This window comes from Hypanus sabinus, chromosome 4 (genome assembly GCF_030144855.1).
Source record: "Hypanus sabinus isolate sHypSab1 chromosome 4, sHypSab1.hap1, whole genome shotgun sequence".
Taxonomy (NCBI): Eukaryota; Metazoa; Chordata; class Chondrichthyes; order Myliobatiformes; family Dasyatidae; genus Hypanus; species Hypanus sabinus.
Window position 1 is genome coordinate 49928132 of NC_082709.1, and position 18344 is coordinate 49946475.

General features: G+C 41.8%; 1 protein-coding gene across 1 annotated transcript in view; it reads left to right on the plus strand.

The window, feature by feature from the left end:
* Positions 1 to 1118: 1118 nt before the first annotated feature.
* The window catches only part of LOC132392113 (protein unc-80 homolog), a 208351-nt gene continuing 191125 nt past the window's right edge, over positions 1119 to 18344 (plus strand). Inside the window, 3 exon segments of the mRNA XM_059965960.1 lie at positions 1119 to 1328; positions 10966 to 11014; positions 13235 to 13391. Of these exon segments, the coding sequence (XP_059821943.1) occupies positions 1237 to 1328; positions 10966 to 11014; positions 13235 to 13391 (298 nt within the window). The 5' untranslated portion in view covers positions 1119 to 1236.

Genomic DNA, 18344 nt, shown 5'->3' on the forward strand with positions numbered 1-18344 from the left:
ATGTTGGACTTCCTGACAAACAAACCTCAGATAGTCAGGATGCACAACCGTTCTTCCCTCCCTATCATCCCCAAGACAGAGTCCCCCCAGGGCTCTGTGCTGGTCCCATTGCTCTGCTCTCACATGACTGCACAGCCAACCGCCCGAGCAATCACATCATCAAGTTTGCCGATGACATGACAGTGGTGGGGGTCATCAGCACAGACGATGAGACAACAGGAGGTGGAAGAACTCAAGGCCTGGTGTCAGGCAAATAACCTCTCCCTTCACGTCAACAAGACCAAGGAAATGGTACTTGACTTCGGGAGAGCTCTGCCCCCTTTATATCGAAGGCATAGCAGTTTCAGCCTCCTGGGAGTGCAGATCACGTGCAACCTGACATGCTGCCAGAGCACATCCTACTCAGACAGGAAAGCTCACCAAAGCCTCTACATTCTGAGGATACTGAAGGGAGCTGGACTTGGCACACCCATACTCGAGTCATTCTAAAGATGCACAGGAAAAAGCATCCTAACGATCTGCTTTACTGCTTGGCATGGAAACTGCACTGCATTGGATAGGAAGGCTCTACAATGGGTAGTCAAAACTGCCCAACGCATTACTGGCACTAGCTTACCTTCCATCAAGGACATGTGTACAGAGAAAGGCCAGTAACATCGTAAAAGCTACCACCCACCCTACTTGTGGATGTTTGTCCCATTCCCATGGGGAGGAGCCCATGTAGCAAACACAGTTACTTTCCCCAAGCAGTGAAGCTAATCAACACCCCCACTACTTCATTATTTCCCATCAGTCGCCTTATGTACAGCCTAGTGTTACTTTTTGGACATACATTCAATCGATGTATATAATCTAATGTATTTATATTTTTGTGGGTTTTTTTTTATGTTCGCTGTCTTTTATGTTTTTTTTTGGTGCTGTATCGGACCCGGAGTAACAATTGTTTCGTTCTCCTTACACTTGTGTACAGGAAATGACATTAGACTAACCTGAATTTCTGCAGTTTGCAGGAAGCGAGACACTTCACTGGGGGGATGCTGCACGGCACTGAGACGAGTACCGCGCTGGGCGCAGAGCAACGCCTTCACCCGCACTTGCAGAGCGCCGCAGCGCTGCCGGTGCAGGCGGACGGGCAGTGATTGGCAGGCAGGCGGGCAGGGAGGGGGTAAAGCAGGGGGTGCGGACAGCAGGTGCTGACGCTGGAGGCGATTCGGAGGTGGAAGCCGAGCTGCGGCCATGGTGAAGCGCAAAAGCTCGGAGGATGTGGAGCGGGAGTGCGGCCGCGGTATCCCTCTGCCCATCCAGACCTTCTTGTGGCGGCAGACCAGGTAGATCTCGGGACATCTCGTCTCTGCCCGTGAGCTGGCGCTGGGAAACGGGGAATGGGGAGAGATTGATACAGGGGTGAACGGGGCCATTCGGACCCTCTGACCCGTGCCAGCCTTCTCGTTAACGCTCTCCACTCGTTCCTCCGCGACTCAGACAATTGCTCATTTCCCAGCACGTAGTAAAAATGGGCAAAATAATAACTAATTGATACTATATTAATTATTATTATTACTATTGAATCGCCGTCATCCTTTCCAGCAGGGCATTGCAGAGGCTAACACCTGCTGCATAAATTGTTGCCGATGTTGATCTCCCGAAATACGTCAACAAGTACTGCGGTCATCTGACATGTCTGGTTTTCTTTGAGCTAGGGCCCTTGATTTGAAATCCGCCTTATGATGCATTTGATAATTTGTTTTGGTTTTATTATCAGATATAATTAAGGCTGAACTGCGACGGGGAGCCGTTCGCAGCCGCTGAAAGCTCGTTGCGTTATTGCTAGTGCAGTCTGCTGGAGGGGTTCAGGGGAGGAGCGAGAAAATGTTGAGTATTCTTCCCTACGCGCTTCTCCCAGATGCTGCTCGGCCGCTGAGATGCTCCAGCAGATTCTGCTGTTTTGATTTAGTATCTGCAATTTCCCGTGTCTCCGCTAGTTCCCAGGCCGATGACAATCACTTGCGAGGGCTACAGGTCTTTCTCAACAGGTGGGGTGGCAGGGTGCAAAAGAAACTGAGGACGATGAAGTGCAGAGAGAAACACAAGCTTGAAGGAGGGTGGAGAGAGAGTGAAAGAAAAGCAAATTGGAGAAGGGAGAAACACGTGAAAAGCAGATATTACACACATATGGGGGTGAGGAGCGCTATGAACAAGTAATAAAGTAGCATTGAAGTCAAAGTTGAATCAGCCATTCTTTTTTTTTGAATAGACATGGGTTCTAAAGCCTGATTGGGTTACCCCTGTTTCTTATGAAGGAAGGCATGAAACAGAATGAAGCATTCTGCACTCAGTAGAGTTCAGAAGCTTAAGAAGGGATTTCATTGAAACCTATTTAATATTATAAGGCCTAGATAGAGTGGATGTGGAGAGAATGTTCCCTATAGCAGGGGAGTCGGGAACCAGAGAGCACAGCTCAGAATAGAGGGACATCCTCTTAGAATGAAGATGAAGTTCTTTAGTCAGAGAATGATGAATCTGTGGAATTTGTTGCCACAGATAGTGGTCGAGGCCAAGTCATTGGGTTTATTTACAACAGAGGTTTAGAGTGTCTTCATTAGTAAGCTTGTCAAAGGTTATGGGGAGAAGGAAGGACAATGGGAGTGAGAGAGTTAATCAACATGATAGAATGACTGAGCAGGCACGATGGGCCCAATGGCCTAATTCTGCCCCTATGTCTCATAGTCATACAGTCTTATGGAAGAGTTTGCACTGGTCTGTAATATGTTATCCATGTGGCATTGGAATGGCACTTACTCTCAAAGTTCATCCGAAGTTTTGGTTTCTACCCACAATGTCTAAGGGATAAATTTCCTTTTTCTTTTTAATGAAACTTAGAATTTGCCGTCTTCCATGTGAAGCTGTGATCTTGGGAGCAGGAGAGTCAGTGTTCTGCCTCTAGAGGTGCTGTTCATTTTGTACAAATATCACTTCCTATTCATAAGCTTCTTTTAACAGCTTAACGTGGATTTCAAGTTGGGACAAACATGGTAGAAAAACATCCATCTCCATCTACACTTTATTTGCCCTGGAAACAGCAATATCCTTTCAAAAAGTTTTCGCATTAAAATCCCTGAAGAAAGCTTCTGGCTCAGGTGATTTTTGAGAAGGTGTTTAATTCCCTATCTGCACACAATACGCTGCAAGGGCAGTAGAGTCAAAAGGTAACTCGCCATCAAAGGCATCACTACGGACTGTATAAGCCTCTGAGTGTCATATACTATACTACAATGTCAGCTTCCAACCCCAGCAACGTCGATCGCCAAGCCCTGAAAGTGAGGTAAGAATGTGATGCTATCAATCGTTACTTCGCGACGCTTAAGCAAGACAGCATTTAGCACAGCTGCCACACTAACTCATGCCATTGCAAGAATAACAACAGCGAATGCTAAGTGCGAAGCTGAGATGCTAATGGAGAAAGCTGGTTAAACATGGAGAAAGCTCATGATGAATGCAATGAGTTACAAAGAGGGCACTCGAGGAGGAGTGCGAAGCTGAGGCTGCTTTAGCAGAGACAAAGGTGTATGTATGAAGCAGCAGCTGACCTGGACAGTGGTGGTTGTCCGTCTGGGAAGGTGACTGAAGAGCTGGCCTCTGGTGCAATCCCTCTATTACAATGTGGTTGCTCAACAGAGGAGGAAATCAAAGCAGCCAACAATGATAGGCATCAGCTTCCTGTCATGCTTCACACTAAATTTTTACCCAGTCCTCCTCCTAAACTTGCATCCTCTGCTCCAGATTCAAACCCAAAGGAAGATGAGCTCGCATTGAGCGGTGCCCAAAGTCACCCAACTCGGGGTTACATGGGTGTACACCACTCAGTAAGAGCACACGGGGGCTGAGTACAGCACCGCGTGCCTCAATGGCTACTACAGATCCAACTGCTCAGCCCTCGTTCGCTGCACCAGGCAGATCAGCACTGGACAATCGCCTGAGTGAGATGCCGAGGCTGGCTCGGGGAGCCCTGGGGCAGAATGTGGACGTCTGTCATTTGGAGAGTAGTGGAGAATCTCGGGGGATGGCGGGAAGAACTGGAAAAACACCAGCAGTGTATCGCAGAACACAGGGGCATACCGTGCAGCAAGCAGCCGTGGTCTCAAGGAAACTGAGCCAAAAACCTATTGACAGCCCAGGAGAATTCGACCCAGATGCAGCTGTAAATCCAGGGTCAGCGCCTTGGCCTACTTGTTCCAGCATGCCTGCAGCAGAGGCCGACGTGGAGCCAGATGGACATCGATCAGATGTAGCTACTTCCCTGTACATTCCAAAGAAATGCCTGGAATGTCAGATGATACCAGAAGCAGAGTCAGTGAGTTTGTCACGGAGTCAATAGGAGGGAGCTCTCTTTACCCTTGGAACTCTTTGACTGTGACCATATTCCCAACTACGGGGATGAAATCCCAGCCCCTGAAGCAGCACACGGTTGTTCTCATCTTCAGGACATAGTTCACAAGATCCGCCCCCCCCCCACCCCACACCAACTCGTCTCTTTTGCTGAGATTCTCCTGTTGCTTAGCAGCGACATCATCTGTGCAGAGCATCACAATGCAGGAATCTCTTCCTATCCAAAGTTACCCTTGAGAACTCTGTCCCTTTCTTGACAGTGAGTTGAAGGTACGACTCACTTCAGAGATACCTTACCTAATCATCGCCGTGCCAGAGCTCAGCTCATCAGATGTCACCGTCAGCAAGTACGTCATTTTCAAACTCAGAATAGATAAAGACTGCAGTAAGACTAGTCTCTGAGACTGCCCATTCTTTTGCCAAAGACGTAATGGGAAGCTCATTTGGCTTTTAGTTTCAGTAGTCAAGTTTGACATGGAAGATGCCAGGTAGGGAGTGCTCTGCCTTTAGATGCGCTGTTTGTTCTGCATGCAGTTTGTTTTGTACAAACATCACCTACTGCTCATAAGCAAAACCACAAAATGCTGTAGAACTCAGCAGATCAGGGAGCATCTGTGGAAAAGAGTTAACAGTGGAAGTTTCAGGCCGAGACCCTTCCTGAAGGACTGAGATGGAAGGGAGAAGGTGCTGAATAAAAAGGTTGGGGGACAGGAAATAGGCTAACTAGAAGGTGATAGGTGAAGCCAGGTGGGTGGGAAAGGGCAAGGGCTGGAGAGGAGAGTGGACAATAGGAAAAATGGGAAGGCTGAGTGGACCCGGGAGAAGTAATAGTCAGGCAAGAAGAAGTGCAAGGTCAGAGTGGGAATTTGTTCACGGGGAGGAGAAATTGATATTCAGGCTATCAGGCTGGAGGATACCCAGATGGAATATAAGGTGTTGCTCCTTCGCCGTGAGGGTGGCCTCATCTTGGCACAAGAGGAATGGGAATGGGAATGGGAATTAAAATGTTTGGCTGTGGGAAGTCCCGCTTGTGGTCTGTTCTTAAACTGCTTTTTACATCTTTTCCTACATGGGTTAAGTTGGATTTTGACTTGAAGAACACATGACAGAAAGACATTCAACTCCATCAACTCTTTATTTGCCCTTGAAACAGCAATATCTTTTCAAAAAGTTTTCTCATTTAAAAACCTTAAAGTGTGCCTCCGACTCAGGTAGTTATCGAGAAGATGTTTAACTCCCTGCGTATCTTTACTGTCCTCACAGTGTAACATGTATAGAATGAAAATCAGGACTGATTAGTCTTTATTGGGTAAAACAGGAAAGGTTTTTGTCATAGAGTGTAGCCAAAGGGAACTTGCACTGTGTCCTGCTCTGGGTCATGTACTGGCCCAGGGGTTGCTCATGTGTCACCCTGCCCCATCCTCTGACTTTCTGGCAGCTCAATCTGGTTCAGAATAGTTTGGAGATGGTATTTAGATAAAAATAGGCTTTATTGCTTTTGTAAACTTAACTTGAATATTTTTAGTATTTGAAAGTTTTAACTTTTATTAGCAGTTTAAAAATATTTAATCTTAATTTTGAATATTGTTAAATATCAGAAGAAAAATCTATTGCATGGATTTAAAAAAAATTATTGATGTAACTGACTGGCAAGGCCAGGATTTATTGACCATGCATAATTGATGTTGTAGTTAAAGAGCCAACCACATGGGTAGATCTTTAGTTGCCTAAAACCCCTGGCTCTTCAATTCCAGATTTGTTTATTTGTGCAGTTTCCCCAGTTCCATTGCTGACATTCAAACTCCTGTCTTTGGATCAGTAGTCGAGGCCGTTGGATGCTTGTTCAGTAACTCCTCTCTTCCTTATTCACAGCTTTGCCTTTTGCCTCCGTTTTTTGTCTTCTGTGAAAATTACTAGGATGTTTGAGGCTTAGGGAGAGAGGGAGGATGAAGTGTTGGGACTCACCAGAATACTGCTTAATGCTACACACATTTTTCCCCCAGGATGAAAGGATTAATCTGACCAACTGTACACATCTGAGCTACATTCTGTATGTGCAAGCAGGCATTTGGCTGAATCCAGTTTAATTTGGTCCAGTAGTTACAATTAAATCACTGTAAAGAAAGTGAAATAAGGATTGGAATATACACTTATGAAAGACTATTGTGAATGGCAAAGATTAAGACATTATTCTAAAATCTGCAACATTTTTGATTTCTTTTGAAGGAATTGTATTAATAATCTTTCTAATTTAGGGAAGTTATTCAGCAACAGTGCAGACACAGCTTCATTAAAAATTTGATATTCAACCAATGATTTTTATGGGTTTGTAATGTATTCATACGTGGATAGATACGTTCCAGACACATTGCATCAGCATAGATCATCTCTAATAGTAACTGGGATTTTCATGTTTAAGTACATTTAAGCATCGGTCACAAATTACATTCAGTTTTTTCCAGTAACAATCAGTGCTATAAATATGGAAAATTGCTTTGCCTTCATTTTATTACAAGAATCAGGCAGCTTTGATATTTCACCACAGAAAAGGAACCTCTCATTCCTCAAATTGAGCTGCAGCAAAGTGGTGTGGTTGTCCATGACTTGTATTCAATTTGTTTTCATTTTAAATTTTATAAACGCTACATATTGTTAAAAATAATAACATTGTACAAAAATTGGATTTGGATGTTGGTTATATCAATATAATTTTTCTTGAATTGATTGTAATTGATGTTTTTCACTGTAGTTTATTGTGTTCAAGCTTCAAAGATTTTTATGTCAAAGATGATTGATGTTGACAGTACAGAAATATCATGGAACTTATTTTTATTTAAACATTGTGTGTTCTCAGATCTTAGAGCTATTTCTTGTTCTTGATTTGTAAAATATTACAGACATCCCACTGTAAACAAAGCCAAATATTTTTCTAAGACTTGGTGTTATAGAGAATCTCAACTGAGAGTAGATAAATTGGAAAATGGCATGTGTTTGTGTGCCCTGTGGTTTAGCAACATAAGACCACTGCGATTGAAGTTTACATAAACATTGCATAACATTTCCAGGAATACGTCTAGTTTTACTAAAAATAATTCAGAAGTGTGATGGCAAACACAGGAAAATTTGTAATCTGAGACTGGATGACCCAAATGCGGGCCTTGTATAACACTTGATTAAAGTGGAATGCATATGGGTGTACCTCGAGCTTTGGACTATTTTACTTTGGGGTTGATGGAGTTTTCTGTCACAAAGCGAATTTTGGATCCAGTTTGCCTCAAAATATTAGGTGCCTGCTTTTGTATGTAAAAGAATGCTCCCTGACATTTATGCTTTTTCATTTAATAAAGTACCCATGATAGTTAGAATGCCTATTTTCCAGTAACTTGGAGAGTGGAAGAGCTGGATCCTGAGGCATAGTGTGGGAAGAATGTACTTCTCCACCTGAATCAGAAGCTATGATTCTCTTCCTCACAATGCATGGTAAAACAATGTCCGAATGACTGGAATTCCAAGCGAGTGATTTGTCTTTCGTATAGTTTAGTTTATCTGCCAATAACCTGTCAGTAATTGCGTGCCCACTTTAGACTGATCATATACTCATTCCATTTTTATTCTTCCCACATCTTTTCCGTGTGCATTGTGAAAATATTGATGGAGGTCAAATGATGTTACATCTGACTTTCCACTCCACATAGCATTCAGCATTAAATCCAGAGCTTGAGCTGAACCATGCGATCTCAAAGGGCAGAAAAAATATTGTACCTAGCTCCTGGGTTTTGTACCATTGTGATCCCATTCATTTGAATGGAGTTGCAGACTTGGATTAAAATGAAAAATGTACTGAAGAGGAACTGGTCCTTTGGCCAAGCTGTCTGCCAAGCATGATGCCAAATTAAACTATTTCCCTCCATCCCCAGCGTCCTCACATGCATATCTAAAAGCCTAATGAATTTTGTTAGTATAACCGCTTCCACTGCTGTGCTTGGCAGTGCATCCCAGGCACCTGTCATTTTCTGTGTTTTTAAGTAAAAGCTTACCCTGCACATCCCCTTTAAACTTCCCCCTAACTACTCTGCCCTCTAAAGTATGGTATTTGTACCCTGTGAAAATGATTCTGGTTGTTTACCATATCTATGCTTCTCATAACGTCATTAACTGTATCAGATGTTCCCTCAGTCTCTGACTCTTTGGTTTAAGAGTTTGAGTTTGTCAAAATCTTTGAGTTTGTCCAAGCTCTCTTTATAGTTCATATCCTCTAATCTAGGCAGCATCCTTATAAACCTCTCGGTGCCTTTCCAGAGCCTCATTCCCCGGTAATGGGGTGACCATTACTGTATGTAGTACTCCAGTGTGGTTTTGTAACATGACTTTCTGACTCCTGTTAGCGATGAAGGGAAGCATCACATATACTGTTTCATAGCCACTATCTATTTGCATTGCCACTTCCAGGTAGCTATGAACTTGGACCCCAGGATCTCTCTGTACATCAATCCTATGAGAGCCCCTTCACCTTTCCCTTACGTTTGATCTCCCAAGATGCAAAATATCATACTTGCCTGGTTTAAATTCCATCTGTCATGTTTCTGCCTGTAACTGATCTACATTATACCCTGTTGTATCTTTTGCCCTTCACTCCACAATTCCATCAATTTTTGGGTCGCCAATAAACTTGCTAATCAACCTGTCTACACTTTGTCCTAACAGAGGTCTCAGCACTCTTTCCTGTGGAAGGCTGCTGGTCACTGACCTCCAGCCAGAATGACAACATTCCACTACTACCCTCTGTTTTCAATGAGTATACCAATTTTACTTTTTATTTTTACTTTTATTTCGAGATACAGTGGCTCTGAGTCATGTTACCCCAGCAACCCCCAACAACCCCAATTTAACGCTCACCTAATCATGGGACAAATTACAATGATCGTTTAACTCAAGCCCAGCTATTTCCTCTTTTTGCCTCTGATGACAGCCCATCAAGACCTGATAAGTCCCATCAAGACCTGGGTTTATCCACCTTAATGCTTTTCAGGAGACCTAACCATCTCCCTGCTCTCAAAATGCCTAGCATATTAGAATACTCCAGACTCATCTCACTATCCTCCATTTTTGGAAAATATTGGTGTAATATACACCTTTGTGAATACTGATGCAAGGTACTTGTTTAGTAATTTGCTGGCATCCTCTGACTCCAAGCATAAATCCCCTCTTTTATACTTGAATGGTCCTTTCCTATCCCTGGTTATCTTTTTGTTATTGATTGTAAAAAATTGTCTTGGGATTCTCTTTAATCCTTCTTGCCGAGGGTGTATAATGTCTCCTTTTGGCCCTCCTTGCTTGAGTTGTTTCTAGCTTTCTTTATATTCCTCAAATACAAGCATGTTTTTATTTAATATTAATGTTTTTAATTTTTTAATTAATTTAAGCTCCTTAACTGTACATTTAATTAATTTTTCAAAAAAATACTTTCATTATTTTAATTCTTTTAAATTTTTCCTTGAAATTTAAATTATCGTTAAACACAAAAACTCTGCTGGTTACTTCAGATTAGAGATCGAGATTTTTCCAGAAACAGTTAGTACAGATGGGTTTATTTGACCACTGTTCTTGGAAGATATTAAATGTGATTGAAGTTGCAAAAAAGATGGCAGATTTTGAAATTAGATGTGGGCACTTATCAGCCCTTGCTGAATGCTGTCCAAGGCATGAAAAAATGGAACTGAATATCGTGCAATAAATGGCAAATATCCTCCCTGATTTTGATGAAGGGAAGGTTATTAATGGAAGAGTGCGTATTGAGATTGTGAGCTAGTGGCACTGTTCTGAGGACCTCCTTTTGTTGTGTTTTTGGTTGAGATTTGGAATGTTTCAGTTCCCTTTCTTTCCCCCCCCCCCCAAAGTCCTTTAATAAATGGAGAATCTTGCCATTTCCCCCTTTGCTCTTTGATCCAGGTGTGTTTCTTCTTCCATTTTATTCACTTTGCTGCTGGAATATAATTGGAAAAATCAGCAAAAGAAATAATCAGCAAATCTCTTCTGCTGGCTGATGCAGCATGTGTGCTTCAACTGGCCTAAGAAAGTAGTGAATCTCAAAATGACCAGGAACCGGGTTTTGTAGAGCATTAAATGGTGGTAGAAAAAATGAATACCTTTCTGATGACATTGTTTTTCTGACCTTTTACACTTATCTGTTAAATATATCCCTGCTAAATTAACACCTCAAATCACTCACTGCAGCTATTGTGTGAAAAATGGAAAATAATTTCATTGAAACTTTAATTTTGATGTACTAAATACTTTATTACTTTACAATCAGTAAAATGTTCAATAGCAAAAATAGAATCATATTTGAAAGTAAAGTTTTACTCCAGAAAGTATTGTAAAGCACTATTTTGCACAATTTATTTTTCTTTTGCACTGCTTATTTATTTTGCAACTTAATGTAATGTTTATGTCTTGCACTGTACTCCTGTTGCAAAGCAACAAATTTCATGATATATATATCAGTAAAAAGAAACCTGATTCTAATTCTGAAAATTGGTCTTACTTCATACAGTACATTTTCTTTTATTCATCTTGCAGTGCATTTTTGAGACCAAAGCTGGGAAAACAGTATGAAGCCTCCTGTGTGGTATGCAAACTTATTTAAACGTGTTCTTTGATTATTAAGTTCTGATATTAAATGAGACACAAATTGAAGTGAAAACTAGACAGCTTTATGACACAAAAACATGACATTGATACCAAGTTCAATTGTCATCTTTCATATTTGGGATACACTCCAGGACCTCACAGCAATTTTGCCATAGTTCTATAGTCTCTGTGTTGTAACCTGAGTTAATGTAGATGCAAAAAAAATTTAAGAACTTGCCAAATTTTTTGGCTCCAGAGATGACCGTACTGATCTGTAAGAGGACAAATTTTTCCCCTTACTATCCTTTTGCTCTTAATATTTCTGTAGAAACCTTTGGTCACCTTGTTTCCCAGAGCAACATCATGCCTTCTTTTAGCCCTTCTGTCTTAAGTGTTCTCTTGTATTTCTTATACTCCTCAAGAGCCTCATTTGATGCTAACTGCCTATACCTGATATGAACCTCCTTTTTCTTTATCAGGACCTCAATATCCCTCAATAACCAAGATTCTATGAACCTAGCTTTTTATTATAACAAGAATATACAGATTCTGTACTCTCAGTATTTCCCTTGTGAAAAAGCTTCTTGCTTACTAAGCATTGGCAAACAAAATTGGGTAAGTGATAGGAAGTCGAGTGTAGAGGCCATAGGGTGTTCTTCTCACTGAAAGTCTGCAGCCAGTACTGTCCTACAGGGACTGGTTTGTAGTTGGTCATATATGAATGGCAGGTGGGATTCAATCTGGATAAGTGTGAGGTAACACATTTAAAATAGCAAATACTAACTATTAAAATAGCAGAGACCTCAGTAATGTGGATGTACAGAGGAATCTGGGGGTGCAAGTTCAGAGCTTTCTGAAAATAGCAACAGACGGAGAGGACAGTGAAGCAGGCATTTGGCAGGCTTGCCTTCGTAGGCTGAGACATTGAGTACAAGATTTGGAACGTCAGACTACAACAGTATAAAATACTGATTTGTCTGTACTTGGAGCAATGTGTGCACTGCTGGTTGCCACACTAGAAGAAAGATGTGGTAATATTAGAGTGCAGAAGAAACTGAGGACTCCATTGCTTGGAATGAAGTGCTTTACTTATCACAAGAGATTAGATTGGCAGGATTTATTCTCACTATACTTCGGAGGCAGAGGAGTGGCCTTATAGATGGGATAAGATTTTTTTCCTCAGGGCATGTAGAACTGAATGGCACAGGTTTAAAGTGAGAGAAATTTGAAGGAGATGTGTGAAGCAGGTTTTTCCACACAGAGGGCTGTGGTTGTTTTGGATGAGCAGCTGGAGGATGTGGTAAATGCAGATAAAGTTACAGTGTAAAAATTATGTTTGGATTGGCACTTGTAGAAGGACATGGACCTTGTTTTATCTTTGATTCCCATTGAGCAGTGTGAGTGGTGAAATTTGGCCACGGAGAGCATGGCTGTTGTGTTTCTTATTGAGTGGAGGTGCATTACTCATAATGGCAAAACATGAATTAGAAATTAAATATTAGTTTCTATTGCTGAATGTTGCTGAAGTCTTTGTTGTTTAGGAACTCATCTTCATTGAGTGCCCATTTTGGTGGAGTCTTTTGCCTACTCTCCTCTCCTCCTGGCATTCAGTTCCATTTGCTTGAATGTTTTAGTTCACTTCAGTACGAGCAATGAAAGGCAAATTTCCTGGTGTCCTTTGTATACGGTAAGAGCAGAAAAATTATAATCTAATTGTTATATCACAAGGTCAGAGTTGAGTTTTTAGTCATAAGCACAAGGATTAGTATGGACAAATGCAATGTGAAAATACTTGCTTGCAGCAGCTTCACTATTAAAAAGATGACATTCATAAGAACAACATAAGTTAGACGTAAATTATACAAGAAAGTACACAATTAGAACGCAAAAAAATCAAAAGTCCATTGTGTGCAAAGTGGTCATCACGAGGTAGTGATTAAGGTTACTAAAAGATCAAAGGGTGAAATTCTTCACAAGGAGGGCTGGACAGATATCAGAGGGAGGATTGGCTAAAGAAGTTGTGATGACTGGCACAAGAAAGATGCTGATAGATGTTTTAGCATCTTAAAAGCCCTTGTATATCAAATTTTAATCTCTGAATATAGCTTACATAACAAATCCCTAACCTCAGCATTGTGATGTGAGCGTAGAAAAAAATAATAGTTTTATTTGAGAAGGATGCATTAATTTACTCTAACTATGCTTTGTTGGTTTCTAGTCTTTTGAGCGTGTGTTGGTGGAATGTAAGTTGCATGGTCTCTCACCTGCACTCTCTGAAGCCATCCAGAGCATTACACGTTGGGAACTGATACAGGCTGCCCTTCCACATGTACTCCACTGCACTGCCACACTGCTGTCGAACCGGAATAAACTTGGTGAGCGCCTTTGCATTCTTCACTGACTGTTCATTTTTCTAGTTTTCAATATATAGTATTTTGGGTACTTAATATTTCAAATCAGATTATTTTTCGTATATATGGAGTATGAGTGGACGTGTGTGTGCCTTTGAGAGCTTACTGAGTTTTTGCAAACCAGAAGCCCATGATGATCAGGAGATTTGCAGTCTGTTGCAGATAGATCTGTGGCTTTTAAGTGAGGTGATCCAGAATCCCACAGAAGTCCAGGTACGGCCATCATGGGAGTACAAAGGCCATTCTGTATGAGATTACAGACGCATTCGAATGCACACCACCTGTGACAGGGTTTGCATGTTATTACGTCCTATAAGGCGAACCCTAACAGCATAAATGGCAGTGAAGCTCCACTCCCTGATGAGCTCTTTTTTTATACAAGCTTTGAAAGGAAAAATGCTTATAGAAATAGATAGAAACATGGAAAACCTATAGCACAATACAGGCCCTTCAGCTATGAGTAACCCTAGGTAATTTCTAAAGTAAGTCCACGTGCCGAACATGTACTTACTTTAGAAATTACCCAGGGTTACTCATAGCCCTTTATTTTTCTAAACTCCATGTACCTGTCCAGGAGTCTCTTAAAATACCCTATTCTATCTGCTTCCACCACTGTCACTGGCAGCCCATTCCATGCACTCAGCACTCTGCGTAAAAAACTTACTCCTGACAATTTAGATGGGCATCAGGCCCCAACAGTGTATCATCTAGTTACTGAAAGCAGGTGCTGACCAGCTGGCTGGATGTTCAGTGAAATCTTCAGCCTCTCACTACTGAGGTTCCATCTTAGAAGGGCATCAGTCTTACTGTGCTCAGAAAGAGCAGGGGTTGAGCTTCCTCAACAACTATTGATCACAGGTACTCATATGTGCCATAATGAAGTGCTTTGAGAGGTCCATCATAGCTAGAATGAACTCCTGCCTGAGCAAAGACTGGACCTGCTGCAATTGTGTGTTATCACCACAGCAGCTCTACATGGACAATCTCATTGGTTCTTCATCCTGCACCTAAACAATAGTAAGATCTAGATAACAAGTCGTACAGTATGTCAGGTTGTTGTTAATCAAGTCAGTGTTTTAAACCATCATCTCCTCAGTACTAATCACAAAGCTTTTAAACCTGAGCTTCTATACCTCCCTCTGCAATTGGATTCACAACTTCCTCATCGGGAGACCACAGTCTGTATAAACATCTCCCCCTTGCTGACCATCAGCACAGGCACACCTCAAGGAAATGTGCTTAGCCCACTGCTCTACTCCCTACACATGTTACTGTATGACTAAGATCAGCTTAAAACCCTATCTATTGTTGGTAAAATCTCAGATGGCAATGAGGAGACATACAGGAGTGAGTTAGCTGGGCTAGTTGAGTGGTGTGACAAGAACAGCCTCACACTCAGCTGCAGCAAGACTAAGGAATTCTACGTGGGCTTTAGGAAGGGGGAGTCGGGAGAACATGCTCTGATCCTCATTGACGAATCAGAGGTGGAAAGAGTAAGTTCCTACATGTCAACATCTCCAAGGATCTATCCTTGGCCCAATACGTTGATGCACAACAGCAGCTCTGCTTTATTGGAGCTTGAGAAGATTTGGCTTGTCATCACAGACATTTGCAAATTTCTGCGAGTGTACATTGAATAGCATTCTGAGTGGTTCCATCACAGTGTAGTGTCAAGGCTACAATGTACAGGATCACCAGAGGTTGTTATCTCACCTGGCTCCATTACGAGTACGTCCCTCCCCACCATTGAGGACATCTCAAAGGTGCCGTGCCTCAGGAAGGTGGCCTCCATCGTTAAGGATCCCCACTGTTCGTGGGAAGTGCCTGTTTCTCATTTCTACTATCGGGGGTGGGGGGGGGGGAATACAGGAGGCTGAAGACCCACATTCAACCATTCAGTAACAGCTCTTTCCCCTCTCTCATCAGATTTCTGAACATTCCATGAACTCCTCAATATTGACTAATTTTTTGTGCTATTAGTGTGTAATTTACAGTAATTTTAGTCAGTGCTGCCAAATGCACATTTCATTTCATACAACACAGTGAAAACCTGATTCTGATCACCTAGCACAGGGGTGGGCAAACTTTTTGACTTGTGGGCCACAAACTGTTCTAAAATTTGACAGGGGGGCCGGACCTGGAGCAGATGGACGGAGTGTTTTGGTAATACACCTCATAAGAGAAAATAAAATATCATGGGATATGTAGAAAACATGTGGTTTAATTTCAATTGAAAATGAACAAATGCATTACAACAAAATATCTGTCTTTGAAGTCCCATGGTATTTAGCTATTTATTTAAATGACTTTTAAAACACTGAAAATTAAATGAATAAAATACAGCTTTTTTTAATAGTAACAGTTATTATTTTAAAGCACTGAAAATTCTGTTATCCTTCAAGATATTATCATCATCACTCTCCTCCTGACTGTCTTTATTTCAAAAACGGTAGGAGATGCAGGTCTACTTGTCCTGCTCCTTCTTATTCAATTGTCCCCATGTGCCAAAACTCAACAACTACCAGCACAAAGACAGAACAGTGACAGCGCGCCAGTATGCGGAGCGCGTATTTGATCTGGAGCGCATTTTTTTATTTTGAGAACGTACGTGCACCTGCGCACTACTCATGTCCATCACTTAATAGAAATGACATGTAACATGTAAGGCTTATTGAAAAAAATATTTTCAAATGCATTTTTTACATAACACAACGAAGAAACTTATTTTTAATTTCAGTGGGAACAGTGTTGTTGGTCTCCCTTTTTAGCCAGCACATCAAAGTCTGGATTTAGTTTTGTGGCGATTCTCAGGATGGATCTGAGGTGTTGGTCAATTAACTTGGATCTGTGGCTGGCTTTGTTGATGTTCATGACGCTGAACGCCTGTTCACACAAATAGGTCGAACAACGCCAGCATCTTCTGCGCCGTCCTCCGGAGGTTTGGAAACACCTCTTTACCAAGTGAAGCATAGAAGTCATTCAGTTTAAGAGAGTTGAACTTCTCTTTTAAGACGGGGTCAGACTGAAGGTCGATCAGTTCCAGCTGTAGCTCCTCTGGTGCTGTTTCAGGATCTTGTGACGGGGACAGGCCACCAACTGAAGTGACTTGTCAATTTTTTCAAAATCAGAAAAGCGACGGCAGAATTCTCTGTGCAGCGCATCCAGTGACTCGCTGTATTTTTTCACATTTGCGCCGGCCTCTTACAGCGTGGCTAGTGTGGGAAAATGAGTGAATAACTTATTCAAAATTTGCCTGGAGAAAAAAGCCAGCTTGGATTTAAAGGCTTTCACGTTTGTGTACATGTCATGCACAAACTGATCCTTCCCCTGTAGCTTCACGTTCAGTTCATTCATGTGTGAAAATATATCCACAGCAAACGCAAAGTCACAAAGCCAGCTCTTGTTGCTCAGCTCAGGAAATTCGCCGGCCTTCCTCAGTAACTCCAAAAATGCACCGATCTCCTCTTTGAGCTCCCATACTCGTTGAAACCCTTTGCCCAAACTTAACCAGCGGACACGGGAGTGATAAAGTAGGTCCTGGTGATCCAGGAACGTGATGAACTGACGGTGCTGAAGTCCCCTTGCACGTATAAAGTTGACAAGTTTTACGACAGGATTCACAACATGATTCACCTGTAATACCGATTTACATAGAGATTCCTGGTGGATGATGCAGTGAAGGAAAATAACATCCTGGTCAGGATTTTCATCTTTCACTTTATTCTGTATTCTCCTCAGCAGGCCGACATTTTTCCCCGTCAAATTAGGAGATCCATCTGTGGTGACGTTAATAAGTTTACTTCAAGGGAGCTTCATATTTTCGATGACAGCAGACACCCGGTCATACAAGTCCTCTCCCCGTGTTTTTCCTTTCAGAGACTCCATTGTCAAAAACTCCTCCGTTATTTCAAAAGTATTGTTAATTCCTCGGATAAAAATGAGGAGCTGAGCAGTGTCTTTTACATCGTTGCTTTCATCCAGTGCTAATGATTATAACGTGAATGACTCCGCCTTTTTATTTAAGTCGCTGGTTATATCTTCATCTATCAGTTCCACACGGCGAGTCACTGTCCTGCGTGATAAACTGATTTTTTTCGAATTTGTCTTTGCTCTCCGGACACAATACACCTGCTGTCTCCACCATACATTCTTTTAAAAACTCGCCTTCAGACAGAGGCTTGCTGGCCTTTGCTAATTTGAATGACAGCATAAAACTCGCCTTGGTACTTGAGTCATGAATGGCAGTTTGACGGTGAAAAAAATTTTGTTGAGCCTGTAAATTAGGTGCCAACCTCTGAGCATTAGCTTCCTGTTCTTTCGTTGACTGGTCGCTAGCATAGTTGGCCTGTTTTGTGGCAAAGTGACGGCTGATATTATATTCTTTAAAAACCGCCACAGTCTCTTGGCATATCAGGCATACAGCAGTTGATCGGTGTTCGGTAAAAAGATATTTAGTTGTCCACTCCTTATTAAACACCCGACATTCTCTATCCACTTAGCTCCACTCATCTTTACAGAAGGGGTGAGAGGTCAAAGAGTAAAGCGCAAGTGTGGAGTAATATGCTGCACCTCAACAAAGGTCAATGTATATAGAGTGCGTCATCTATTGGGAAAACACCAGAATTGCGGGGAAAAAACGTTAACAAGGTTTATTAATATAATTTCAGCAAGTTCTGTGGGCCGGATTAAAAAGCTTAATGGGCCGCATATTGCCCCCGGGCCGTAGTTTTCCCTTGCCTGACCTAGCATCTACAGGTCAATTTATACTAACAATATTTGGCAGTATGTATATGAAAATCCTCAGAAACACAATAAAAGATGTCAGTAAGTACTGATTTTTTTTGGTGGAATAAATAAAGCCATGGAGACCATGCCAGTGGCAGTATTCATAGAAATGTAGCCATCTTGAAGAGTCAT